The sequence below is a fragment of the Chrysemys picta genome, chromosome 14, assembly GCF_011386835.1.
Source record: "Chrysemys picta bellii isolate R12L10 chromosome 14, ASM1138683v2, whole genome shotgun sequence".
Taxonomy (NCBI): domain Eukaryota; kingdom Metazoa; phylum Chordata; order Testudines; family Emydidae; genus Chrysemys; species Chrysemys picta.
This window is the reverse complement of record NC_088804.1, coordinates 35,422,394-35,435,143: the sequence shown is the minus strand read 5'-3', so window position 1 is coordinate 35,435,143 and position 12,750 is coordinate 35,422,394. Positions and strand designations below refer to the sequence as shown.

At 42.3% G+C, this 12,750-nt stretch overlaps 1 protein-coding gene across 2 annotated transcripts in view; it reads right to left on the bottom strand.

The window, feature by feature from the left end:
• Positions 1 to 12,029, bottom strand: part of CDH13 (cadherin 13) — a 752,462-nt gene extending 740,433 nt beyond the window's left edge. The window contains exon 1 of one of the 2 annotated variants that reach the window (XM_005292303.5): positions 11,725 to 12,029. In XM_005292303.5, the coding sequence (XP_005292360.1) occupies positions 11,725 to 11,769 (45 nt within the window). In that variant the 5' untranslated portion in view covers positions 11,770 to 12,029. The remainder of the gene's footprint in view (positions 1 to 11,724) is intronic. The other variant, XM_042852124.2, reaches the window with a different exon arrangement.
• Positions 12,030 to 12,750: the final 721 nt, after the last annotated feature.

Sequence of the window (12,750 nt, the reverse complement as noted above, 5' to 3'; positions counted from 1 at the left end):
ACACACAATGGGTGTAACACACAAATCTGAATGTTTGCATGATGATCCAAAGTGCAAAGCAGTGGAAGCAGGGCAGTGTTTCCTTATCACCAGTCCCCCGTGCTACCCAGTCTCTCGGGACAGAAATTCTAAGGAACGGCGCCTTGTTTGTAGATCGGGCTACAGGATAAACGGCGATGTAACTAACCAATATTTCAATTGTTTCTTGGCAATAGTAGAAAAGGTCAAATATATTTGAACTCTGCTGTGTTCTCTCTTTTTTATTGGCACTTAAACTCTAGCACGGCAAGATGAATCAGACGAGTCACAAGCAAATTCTGCAAAAACCCAGTCTCAAAAGCAAGTTAATAGTTTATAAGTTGCATGCCTTGACTGTAATTTGTTTTTAATACAGCTCAACTCCGGACAAACTAAAAGCTTTGAAGAGAGGCAGTCACAGTGCTCAGCTTGCCAAAAGCCAGATATCTTTTTCCGTTTCTCCTCTTTGAGCTTTAAGCTGGCCTTTCAGAAATGGCAACCAAGGAAGGGAAGAGGGTTAGGCGAAGGACTGATTTACGAGTGAAGTTACTGGGTCCAGGTCACACAAATGGGGCCTTCAGACCCAGATCCTCTACACAACCCTAAAATAATCTGCTTCCAATCTCAACCACCTTAAAATGCCCACTGTACCTGACACCACTCACTGGTAACCATTGGGTCTGCTCCTCTCTTGAGAGCCCACCTCCCAAAGACTATGATCTCCCAACTGGCTCTGGTCCTTTCCCCACCTTCTCACTTCCATCAGGGTTATATCTACTTATCATACATGCTGTGTGTGGTACAAAGCCTGCCACTGCCTGATAGTCTCTTGGGTGGGTTAGTGATGGTTTCACCACAGCAAGCCAGAGACCCCCTGGCTAGTGACTGACAGATGGGGGCACACAGCATTAAAGGAGCTGCAACCTCCACCACTCGTCTCAATGAAGTCTGATTTAGCTTCTTATTCTATCCCCAACCTGTCCCTTCCTGTTCTCTCCTCCACTCCCTGTGGCCCTGCCCTGCAGGGAGATTATTTCCTCTGCAGCTGCAACAAGTTCTCCGAAGCATTGCTAGGGTGAGATTTATGCCCATGCACACAAAGATTTCAAAGCAGCAGGCAGAGATAAATATTGTCCATTAATACATAGAGCAAATGATAATGAAAAACACCAAACCATAATATATAGAAGTGAAAAAAAGTACATTCCTTCACTGGGAAGTTAATAAACGTTGGAAGCCAGGGAACAGATAGTTTATAAGGGATAAAATTTCCTGCCTCTATCATCCCTCAGTGCAATGATGCTTGCACATAAAATTGCTGGGATAACGCACTGATGTTTCTTATTGCAAACTCTAGTTCAGATTTGGATCTAGTCCCAGCACAAGGGAAATGAATCTGTTCATGTAAACACATAGGTAGACTGCCTACTGGGATTTACCTGTATTCATTCACATGCATCAGGGCCAGACTATGTCCTGTACTCCCATCTCAATGTGGACCAGTGAGGTCCAGCAAGGATGAAAAGGGTTATTTTCCCACCTGCCAGTGGCCTCATCAAAATTACAGGGCATTCAATTCCACTTTGTTTTCTCCTTTCTGATCTGGTGCGTAAGAGTTTAATCTTCTTTCTCATATTCCCACGTCAGCACAAGAAAAGGAATGTATATTCAACAACTATGTCAACAAGAAAATTATTACTAAATCAGTATATTGGTCCTCTTGACTTTCCAGGAGCTCAAGAACTTTAAACCATTAATGGTATAGTCACAAGACTTAGCACAAAGTCTGGAGCTTGCTGCAAAATCCACTTTACTGTAGGTGCAGCCAAAATACTGGAATAGTTTGGTAGAAAATAAAAGAGGTGAGTTTGAGCCACAAGGCTCAGATCTGAACTTTCCAAAGTTCCTGGGTATTTGGACTCAGGCTTTAGTTGGGGACGCATCTCTAACATCTATACTTCCCAAAGAAAATGAGAGCGACTCCCATGAAATCTGCTATTCACTTTTCTCCTGGCAAAGCTGCTGGTATCTGTGGTAACAGGGGAAAAAAGTCTTCAGATAATAGTAAATAGCATTTTGATCACAGTTATAATGAAAAACAAAGCAGAAAAGCATGAGATTAAATCACTGTGATTTGTATTTGTGAACCAAAGGTCAGATTTGCCAGCCATATTAGCAAAATACTATTATTTGACACCGAAGGAATTCTACCAAATCTGCAGGTTAGATACCAAAAATAACTAATAGCTGTAGAAGGTACTAAGAGAATCTGACTTTCCTCAAATATATCTGTTTTTCTTGCTGTACGGAGAACTCATCTTCCAAGTAAAATAGCAATACATTCCAAACATAGGGTCTGAGCCAAAGCTCAAGGAAGTCAATGAAAGTCTTTCTACTGACTTCAATGGACTTTTGGTCAAGTCTATCCCCACCTGAGACATACACAGGATGAATTATTCCTTGCAAACAGGTCAGTTCTTCAGTTGTGAGGAGTGGTGGAGGTAGGTTTAGAGTTGATAAGCACACAGAAGAACTACCTGACCTTCCTGTGGCCTGCAAAATGAGGCAGAAAATGTAAAGATGATTTCTGATGCTTCTGGCTTCCAGTCAGGCTGGAGATAACACAAGGGCAGCTTCTCTTGTTGTATGTTGGCACATCCGCTTCAGATCCTGGCTGGAACCCATAAGTGCAGAGATACACAAAAATGAAAACTAGTGAAGAATAAAAGTCGAAAGAACAGCTTGGGTTCGGTTCAATCTGAGCTCTAGGCAAAGGATCAAGTCAGTCTCTACTTTATCCAAACTGGTTCAGCCATTCATAATTCATGTATGTGTTTAGCTCCCATTAACAGTCATTAAGAAACAGGTTATATGTATTTGGAAGGAGGAAAAAAGGCACAAAATAAAACTTTTGAGAAGCAAATGGAAGAAAACTGAATCCTCATCTGAAACACACAGCAGGCATAGGAAGAGATAATCATTTAAGGTGGCCTTTCTAAAATCTTTAGCTCTGAATTTTCCATGCCAGTCAACAAATTAACTACAAAAAGGCATAGTTAGGAGTCCTTGAATTTGAGTGCTAATCTCAGCTGTGACAGACTCCCTCAGTGGCCTAGGGCAACTCACTTAACCTAAATGATATCTGAGTGTATCACATGTGTTCACTTATACCTAGAACAGCAGATCTCTAGGGTATATGTGTGGTAATGACAATGAAGAGTTCCCTTGTTAATAGCTCCTACTGTACACCAAATGCAAAATGGCGTCAGCTGAATGGGTAATACTTTGGCCAATCAGGACTGATTATATTTTAAAAAAGCATAGCAGACTTTTAAAAAAATGTGTACCTTAACTAGCTTATGATCGACCTAGAAAAGGAATTTATTCTGGGCTTCAGCCAATCAGAAGTAATCTTTGGTCAGTATGACGAACTGTCGCTACTGAATCAACATCCAGAAGTAAAAACGACAGCAGCCTAGATCATTAGTCAACTAATATAATAGTGCTAAAGTCAATGGAACAGGCAGACGGCAAAGCCAGTCTCCCACTTCAAAATAATGTTGCCTGTCATCTCTCAGCATTTATTTTGGGGAAGTGAGGATACATTCATTGTTGTTTGCAAGGTGCTCAGATAGCATGGGAACAGGAGCCATATAAGTACTCCAATAGATGCATAATGGAAATATGGAATGTTGATAGTAATCACGCTTTGTAACCACAGTGGGCCAGCATCTCAGCTGGGGTCAATTGGTCTTGCTCCGTTAATTACAGTGTAGTCAATGGAGTGATCCCAAGTGACACCAGCTGAGAATCTGGCCCAGCATCATTAACAGAAATGGTTGTTGCTAAGTTTAAGAGACATGTGATGCAGAAAGTCACCTCCACTAAATAACAGCTTATTCGCAGATCATAGCTGTCTGCCCCCACCCTGTTCCAGATACAACGGGGGTGGCTATGAAAGTGACACCGGAAAGGCTGCCTCTCTTTGACACACTGCAATAATCAATATCCCTACTGTGCAGAATATGGAAATTCCTGTGTGGTTCGTCGACTGAACGCATCCCACAAATAGGGTAAGTGGATTTAAAACTAAAGATTGTTCTGCTCTTTTCTTTTATTAAAGTGTCACGATTAGAACAGTAGCATAAAATAAAGAGTCAGCACAGCAAACTGAGAGCATGTCAGACCACTATCCGTCTCATAACAGAAGCATTTCAAATATACATCCCCTCATTTATGATCATTATTAGGGTTCATTCTGACACCCTTGCTAACCCCGAGGAGTACCTTATTGCCTAGTAAGGTACTACTGAAAATGTGTATAGGGTGATAGAATCCAGCCCTGGGTGTTTTTGTATTCAAACCACCAAAATCTGTACATTGATAGGTTAATAAGGCTCTTGGTATTCAAAAAGCAGAGTTTATGGAGTTCAGAGCATCAGCTAGTTCCATCAGTTCATCAATTATGAGAACACAAGACATTTTAGGAAGAGGGAAAAGCCACTTGGCTCCAGCCCTCCTGTACTACTGTGATATAAACGTCCCCCTAGACAGACAGATGCCTGTTTCACAAATCTCATCCCTTTACTTTTAGCCACAGCCGTCAATCCTCCCTCACATATGTAAATTTCAAGGAGGACCTGTTTCAGCAGGTGCCACCTGTGTCTCTTTCAACACATGTAAGGCCACTGATTCTGTCTCTGCAAGCAGTTAACCTGTCCGTGGTTACATTTGGCTAGTAGTCTAGCCAAATCAATCAACATGACAGCTGAAAACTCAGACCCCACTGGGCAGAAGAGTCAAAAAGGTCCCCATTTCCCATTACATGGCTCCTCTGAAGGTCCAGGTTTTTGACTCAGCAAAACCCCAGCCATGAAAATAACAAATGTAATTTGATGGGAAATGCCTATCAAACCCTCATGGCTGAGCCTGTCTCATTGTGCTTAGACATAGGTGCTTAGGATTTCCTGCTTCATCAACGATGCAGCGGTGATACGTCCAGCTTTCAGAGCTCTGGACATAGTGGTGCATGGTTCAAAAGGATGTTAGTTCCCATCGTTTATTTTATCATTTGATAAAATGTGTTCCTCAGGGCCACCCAGAGGGATGTCTCTGGGGAGATTCATGCCTACATTCAGATCCAGGAAACCTGCCTGAGGAAAGACACAGGTCCTGCTGCAAACTGGCTTGAGAATGCTGTTCAAGAGCCCCATTTCTTCCCAGAAAACTGTTACTAATGCTAGACTCTGGGAGTATGTGTGCAACTATTGCATTTCAAAGATTGCCGCCGGACGCTGGGAGAGTTGAAATCACCAGTCTGCTGAGGGGGGGGGAAAGCAAGCTTGACAAACAGTGAGTCTTGAACTCTACGGCACGCCCCGTATGTGTTGTTTTAGCCAGCCATGTACATTTATATACAATGAGCCAGATTCTCAGCTGATGCACGATGGCATAGCGCCTCAGTGGATTTATGCCAATTTCACTAGCAGAGAATCTTGGCCCCATGAATGTGGACAGTGATTTTCATGGTAGTGAAAGCTCTAGTTAAGGTGACATCAGGAGACTGAATTTTCATGCACTCGTAACATTTGTAAAATTTTCCCTGGGGGCTCAATATCCTCCATCTCAGAGAGGTCTTTTCTATTCTGGAAGTTTGATCAAAATCCCTTCTGACATGTTTAAATTATGCAAAGGTGATGTAAAGCAAGGGGTAATTGTGTATAAAGTAGCTAGCCTGATATTTTCCACAATTTCAGTAAATGTTACAATGCCTTTTTACTCATGCATAATACAGACAGCTGGACATTACAATGGAAAGACCCCCAATCCTGCAAGTTGTTCCACAATGCCCAATCCTCTTGTGCAGGCCCCACATCCATGGGATTGATCTGTCTAGGAGAACTTGCAGGACTGGGGCCACTAGCTTCCAGCTTTCCAAGTCCTCACTAGAACTAGCATGATTGTTCTTTTGCACAATAAACAGCTAAAAGCTTTAAGAAATCCAATTTCTCTCTCTGCTCATGCTTGCCAGCAAGTCTCTCTCACATACCCTTAGAGTTATAAATAATTTCCCCATCCCCCACTGTAATGCCTCCCCCATTTGAAACCCCTTAAAGCTGTTCTGAGGACTGTTTCTAAGAAAATTAATAGTGCAAAATAGAATTGAATATTTGATATGGTAATGGGGGATACGAGTTCACTCCACAAGAAAAGGAATAAGGTTTTTGGAGCAATCAGATTCTTTTGCTAGAAGAGATAACACAATCCATACCACAAGTCTACACTATTATCTCAACAGTAGGCTAAAGTCTGATGACACTGTCAATCAATGGTGCTTCATGGAACAGAACAGAATTTGGTGCCTAGCAAGGGAACCAACAATCCTGTATTTTTACATTCTTTTCGTCTGGCATCTAATGTCCTATGACCTCTATCCACTAACAACATTATGGAGGAAGGACAACTAAAGTGACCTGAAATCAGACCACCGGACAGCTAGCTGTAGGCTTAGGAACAAGTTCCCCTCTTCGTTGCACAGGTGACACTCTGTGTTAACTGGAGTGCAGGGATGTAAATGAAAAGAGAATTTGGCCACTAGCATTTATCATGGTGAAGTGGGGGTGGAGGAATCGCCAAGTGGAAATCCGAAGAGGAAAGCTGTTATCCTTGCATTTCTGCTTCAAATCCTAGCCTAGAGGAAGAGCCCTTAAGAAAAGCACATATGTCTTACTCTGGCCTAACAGTTGTAAGGCCTGAAGCCAAAATCCTGACAGCAAGAGGGTTGCCTCCACCTGCTGAAGACAAGAAATGCATAAATGAAAAAAATAAGTCCCTTGACTGGGAGGGGGGAGAAGGGGGGGGGAATTATACCATCACAGCTCTGTTCTCTTCCTCTGTCTTCACATGTTAAAAGGAAGAGAACCAACTTGAGAGGTTGTAAAGTCACCTGTTTGCCACACCAAAAGCACTACGCACAACAGGACTTAGGTGAAAACTAATTTCATCGTCTTATCAATGCCACTAAACGCTTGAATAAACTAGATATGTCTCAAATATCTTGCAGAGAAGGAAAGTAAGATCCAGCAATATTTAACGTGCTCTGCTATAGCTGTACCATTTACGACACTACAGATAAAGTTGTAGCAGCATTTCCATTATCAACTGCCCCACCATCTCGGCCTGCGATTGTTTCAGATCTCACATGGCCAGAATTGTTGGGTCTGGCCAGATCCTGTGCAAGGGAAAACCCAGAGTTGCTGCAGGTAGCGACATTGATGATTCAGCGGGGGGCATGCTTCCTTCTGAGGCAGTATTAAACCAGTGCCACAGCATGATGCTACAAGGCACTGTATTATTTGGAGGTACCATCGTCAGAGTGAGATGTTAAAAATTCCTTGGCACTGTCCACAGAAGCAGGAGTGTTAGCCCCCTGGGTCATTTTCACACCACGTATAAGCAGATACAACTCCACTGATTTAAAAAAATAATCCAGGAAACATTTGGCATGGAAGAACAAGGCCTTTTTTTAAAGCGACATTTGAAGAACATTGTCCAATCATTACTGTGCTAGCGCATGCAAAAGTAAAGTACTCAACCAGTAAGTTCCGGGTTAAAAGGCTAAAGTCCCAAGTACGACTACATGATACATAACTTTCTCGATGTAGGCCTCTGAAATGATAAGTAACCCTAATTATGCCATCAAATCAGATGCAATAACAAGACAAGAAGGAAATGTTTGAGACTAGAACTTGAGCAAAATCTTTCAAGTTATTTCTACAGAGTTTCTGTTTGTGAATGAGATTCTTCTTTTTCCTGCAGCTGCTCAACTTCCAATGCTTTTCAGATATTACTTTTAACTTTCATGCTGTGCATGGAGCCCTCTTCTGGAGAAATTTGAAAAATAAAGGACAGCTGAATAATTCTTACAGCTGTGTTGGTGTGTACGTATGAAGGATGTGTTCTGGAACTAGCTATTCAAGATATATATTGATAACAATACATGTAGATATCACATGGATTCCTAGAATTCTCAGACACTGTAGCTTCCTTATATTGTAAGCTACAGCAGAACAATTATCTGTATAACCTACTGACAGCCATTTGATGATACTGTTGGTTTCAAATTGATGATAAAGTTGGATTCAATTGTCCATATTTCAATGTAGTACATAGACATGCCAAAGCAACCCCCTTGAAGAATTATATTTTCCTACAAATAAAACTTTTGTATGTAAATTTTAGCAAATGTTAGTTTTGGTGAAATTAAGTTTTCTATGTAGGGAGAATATTTAGCGATCTATAGGTATTTACTCCCGATTGTATTTTTTATGATTAAATGCACAGATACAAGTTACCAGCAAACCTTCCAAATGTTCACTGTAACCTTAGATTGATTAAATTGTACAGTGCACACATTCCTGCAAAATCTTAAAGATTACCATAAACCGACATATTCTTAGGAGCCCGTCCTCTTTAGCCACTTAGATAGAGATACTGAGAAACAGTCTTCCTCCATCAAATTAGGAGAGACATAAATGATAGTAAAACAATCCCATCAAGTAGACTGTCTTTTGGGTAGCAAATTAAAATCCAGTGATCAATCATCTTCCTAATATAGGTTAACCCTCACCAAACAAACCAACTCATAAAGTACACTTGGCCAATGAGGATGATGGTATAGTGTCTGGAAAATTGGCTCTTAGCCTGTACTTGTCAACCACTGACTATTTAAAAATGTCAATTTATGTTTTAAAAGACTGATTTTCTTTTATTAATTACTTTTGACCTGAAAAAATAAAAATATAAAACTTTCATCTCTGCACATTTAATATTCTCATGGCCGGGAATGTACTCTGCAGAGTATAGATTTGCTTTGTTTTCCCTCCCCCAAATGTATCCCTTGTTGTTTTGAAATTGAATTATGCTTTTCCTCCACTGTCCCCCAAAAGTATTGCATTTACTGATGTTTATTATTTAGAAATCAGCTTATCAGGATTGATTTTTGCTAGTTCCACTAGCATGAGGTTATAGAAGTAGCTGTTGTTACTGCTGTGAAGAAAAAAAAATACCTAACAAAAATGTGTTACAAACACTACCGGTGCCAGATGGCTACATTTGTTTAATATGTTGTTTCTCCCATTCTTCTGTTTACTCCTCCTGTCACATGAAAGTTCTGTGTGTGCGTTGAGTCTAAGAGGATATCTGAACAGCATTTTAATAATTCCCCTTTGCCCTCCCCTCCCACTGTCTATGTCTCATGTACCACCAACAATTAATATTTTACCCTGACTATATTCAACAGAACAGGTGTACACTTTCTTATTACCAATTGAACTGATTTCCTAATGAATTCACTTGCTGACATTATAGGTTTTTTTTTTTAATCAAGTACATTTTAAAAAGAAAAAAATCACTAGGTAGACTGCCTGCTAAACCTTCCCATCCTGATAGGAGAGGATGGATCACAGTTTGAACACCCTTCAACACTGGGTATTATTAAACACTAAGAACTCAATCCTGCATTATGCTCAACTCTCTGGCCTCAACTCAGCAAATCACTTAAGCAGCTACTTAACTTAAGCATGTGAGCAGCCCCAGTGACTTCAACGGGGCTACTTACATGCCTAAAGTTAAGCACGTGCTACAGTGGTTTGCAGGATCAGGTGTTCAGCACCTTGCAGGATTGGGCACTAATAGACTATGAAGTGCTCGGCCGACTCTAAAATGCAAGCTGCTTTCTCAACAGGCCATTGGTGGAGTGTTATTGAAAGGTGCCTTCCTGTTGCTTCTTGACAAAAGAGGAATGTTTGAATAAGAACGGAAGCCTGAGCTGACTAATTTGATGCATTAAAAAAACCACAGGATTGAAAAGCCTGAAGTCACAGAGAAAGCAGGGTGAAATGCAGTGGAGATGGCATCCTTGGGTGAGGGTGTCAGCTTAGTGCATGAGCCAGGTTCCCGCTGCAGCGTTGGGTGTTCCCAGACCGCACCCTCTCTGGTTAGCACCTGTTCTCTCCATGATTCAGCCTTTGCTGGCAGCTGACCTTGCCCAGCTGTCTGCACGTTCAGTCCCAGCCAGCCCTTGAATCTCAGCCCATTCTTGCAGCTTCTCCAACCTGACGCCCACGCGGGCACTGCCAGCCAGTCCCAGAGCCTCAGGCCATGCCAGTCGCAGGCAGCAGCAGGCCCGCTCTCCCATACGTGCAGCCTCAGCAAGCAGCTTAGCTCGCCTGACCCCCTGCCCATTTACATGCCCACCCAGGCAGCCCATAGAGCCTAGCATTGTGTATGTGGCCTCCCATATACACATCGCCAGCATGAGCATTCCTAATGCTTCCATCACCGCCATATCTTGGCCCCATGGACGTGACCTAGAACAGCAGCATTTACACACAACTTATAAAGAACCAGACTCTGCACCATCCCTCTTCTTCTGTTGTTCCCTTTAAGTGGGACTCCTCTTAGCGCACAGGCAGTCGAACCCACCCATCCGCTCCCTCAAGCAAATTCCCAGCAAGACACCAATTCTCACTTTGTACCGTAGTTTCACCAGCCACCCACATGGGCGCTCCCAGCTGCAGACAGGTTGCACTAGAAGCCAAGCATGCCCACCCTTGAGCCACAGCGTGCATGCACTCAGTTTATCCAGCTGCCTTCTGCTCACAGACCCTCGGCATGCCTCCCCTCAGCAGCAAAGCTTTCCCTGCAACGAGCCCTCACCATTCTCTCTCATTCTGTAAAAGGAAGCTTAAAATCCGTTTAGAGACTGCGGATGCACACACCGACTCAGCATCCCAAGCATGAGCAGTCCAGAACACGCCGGGCTCCTATGGGTTAACAAAGCCATTCAAGCCCCAAGTCAAAAAGGAATTAACTTTTAACTCAGGGGGAGCCGGCGATGCTTTCCCTCAATGGGAGTTTACAGAGCTACTAGGACAGAATATGTGTTTCACTCCGGACACCAATAAAGAAACCTCAAACATCACACGGTGCTTTCAAAACTAAACATATAAAAGGGGTATGGGGGGGGGGGGGAAGGGAAAAGAGGGAGAAAGAAACCAAAAGGTAGAGAGAAGAAAGAACTCAGCGAGTTCCTCTGCTTTGAGTGACAGAAGCAGCAGGGCTGGAGCAGCCCCCTGGGTTTCAAGGCTGGGAGTTTTTTCTGCTTTCTGGCAGAGGGGATCTATTACAGTTAATAAGGGGAAAGGCTGCATAGTAAGTCACTAACATCGAATACTATACATGTCAAGAGGTGGAGGGGGGAGCTTTTGCATGCTTTGATTTTTTTTCCATCCGCATCTTTTTTCTAGAAAGCAATAAATAAGGTGAGCTGTCTGTAACAGACTCTTCTAACCGGCACAAGCCACAGAGGAAAAAGGCATATCAAAGTTGCAGGATTTGATATGACAAAATATTGCTGCTGCTACCGAAACACTTGAAAGATCACACACACACACACACACACTCCCCCTGAAAGGAAAACATTATTACATATCGCAGAGCAAATTTGTTGTAATTGTAAATCAGGGAGATACGAGATTCTACATTCCTGGCAACTGCCTTATAACAGAGATCTTGCCTCCTTCAACAGTAATTCGAGCAACGTATAATTACTCAGAAATCAGACCTGAATCACAAATACTTCCAAATCCAAATGCAGAAGAGAGAAGATGAATGAAAGCAAGAAAAAAAAATCCCATTTCTTACCTGGGATAGTAGAAAGGGCAGAGTAAGTTGAGTTTTGTGCTGCATTTTGCCAGACTAGACGGTACCGGAGGCTTTTTCATTCATGCACTCGGCTGCACTGAGCATATTTTCACTGTGAAACAGCCTTTGAGAAGAGACTCTGCCTTGAGAGCCAGCCAACTTCCCAAATAGATCAGCAGCATCATCACTAAAGCATTGGATAGAGTCTGATGACCAGAACCAATAGCTTTACAAGGATGATTTCTTCACAAAGCATCCCCATTTTGCATCACACATATTGGACAAGCACCTCTCACAAACACAGCACCTTTAGAAATCATTTGGCTTTGGTGAATGTGTGTGTTTAGTTTCAGTCTTACAAATCATGCTTTATGGATTTCATTAGTATTTTGCTCTTTCGGAGAATGGAATTGCACAGGGGGAAATAACAGCAACTCAGAGCACCGGTGCAAAGAGATTCTCTTTATTAAAATGTTAATAAGGTGTGCTTTATTTTCAATAAATCAAAAAAATGACCACTGCAGCTTTAGTTACTTGCAAGCCCTGGAAAAGCAACATAGTGGAGTTTTTCAGTGCAGCAGAAATCCTGATTATATTTTGTGTTTTCCCTCCATCTCACAAATCACAACGAGGACAGATCAATTCTAGCCTGCAGGAAAAAAAAATCCATCATAGGGCGATAGATTTTATTAACTGCTCAGGTAATGGGCGGACTGGCTTTCGACTCAATGAACTTGAATCTAGGACTAAGTTTCTCAAGTCTGTGTCCTTCAATTATGGAAACTTTTCTTGTTTGGAAGGGGATCTGATGTTATGAGAATCAAATACAGGGGGGCTAGTTAAATGATGATGTTATAGTTAGCAGTGTAATACTATGCAGATGGGGTCCCAACCAGAAATTCAGTGTCCCCTTTGTACAATTTGCCCTCATTTCTGCCCCCTCAGATGTATCCAATTTCTTCATCCCCACCACGTAATCTCTGGGTGGTTTTGTACCTGTAATCCTGACACTCCTTCTTCCCCTCT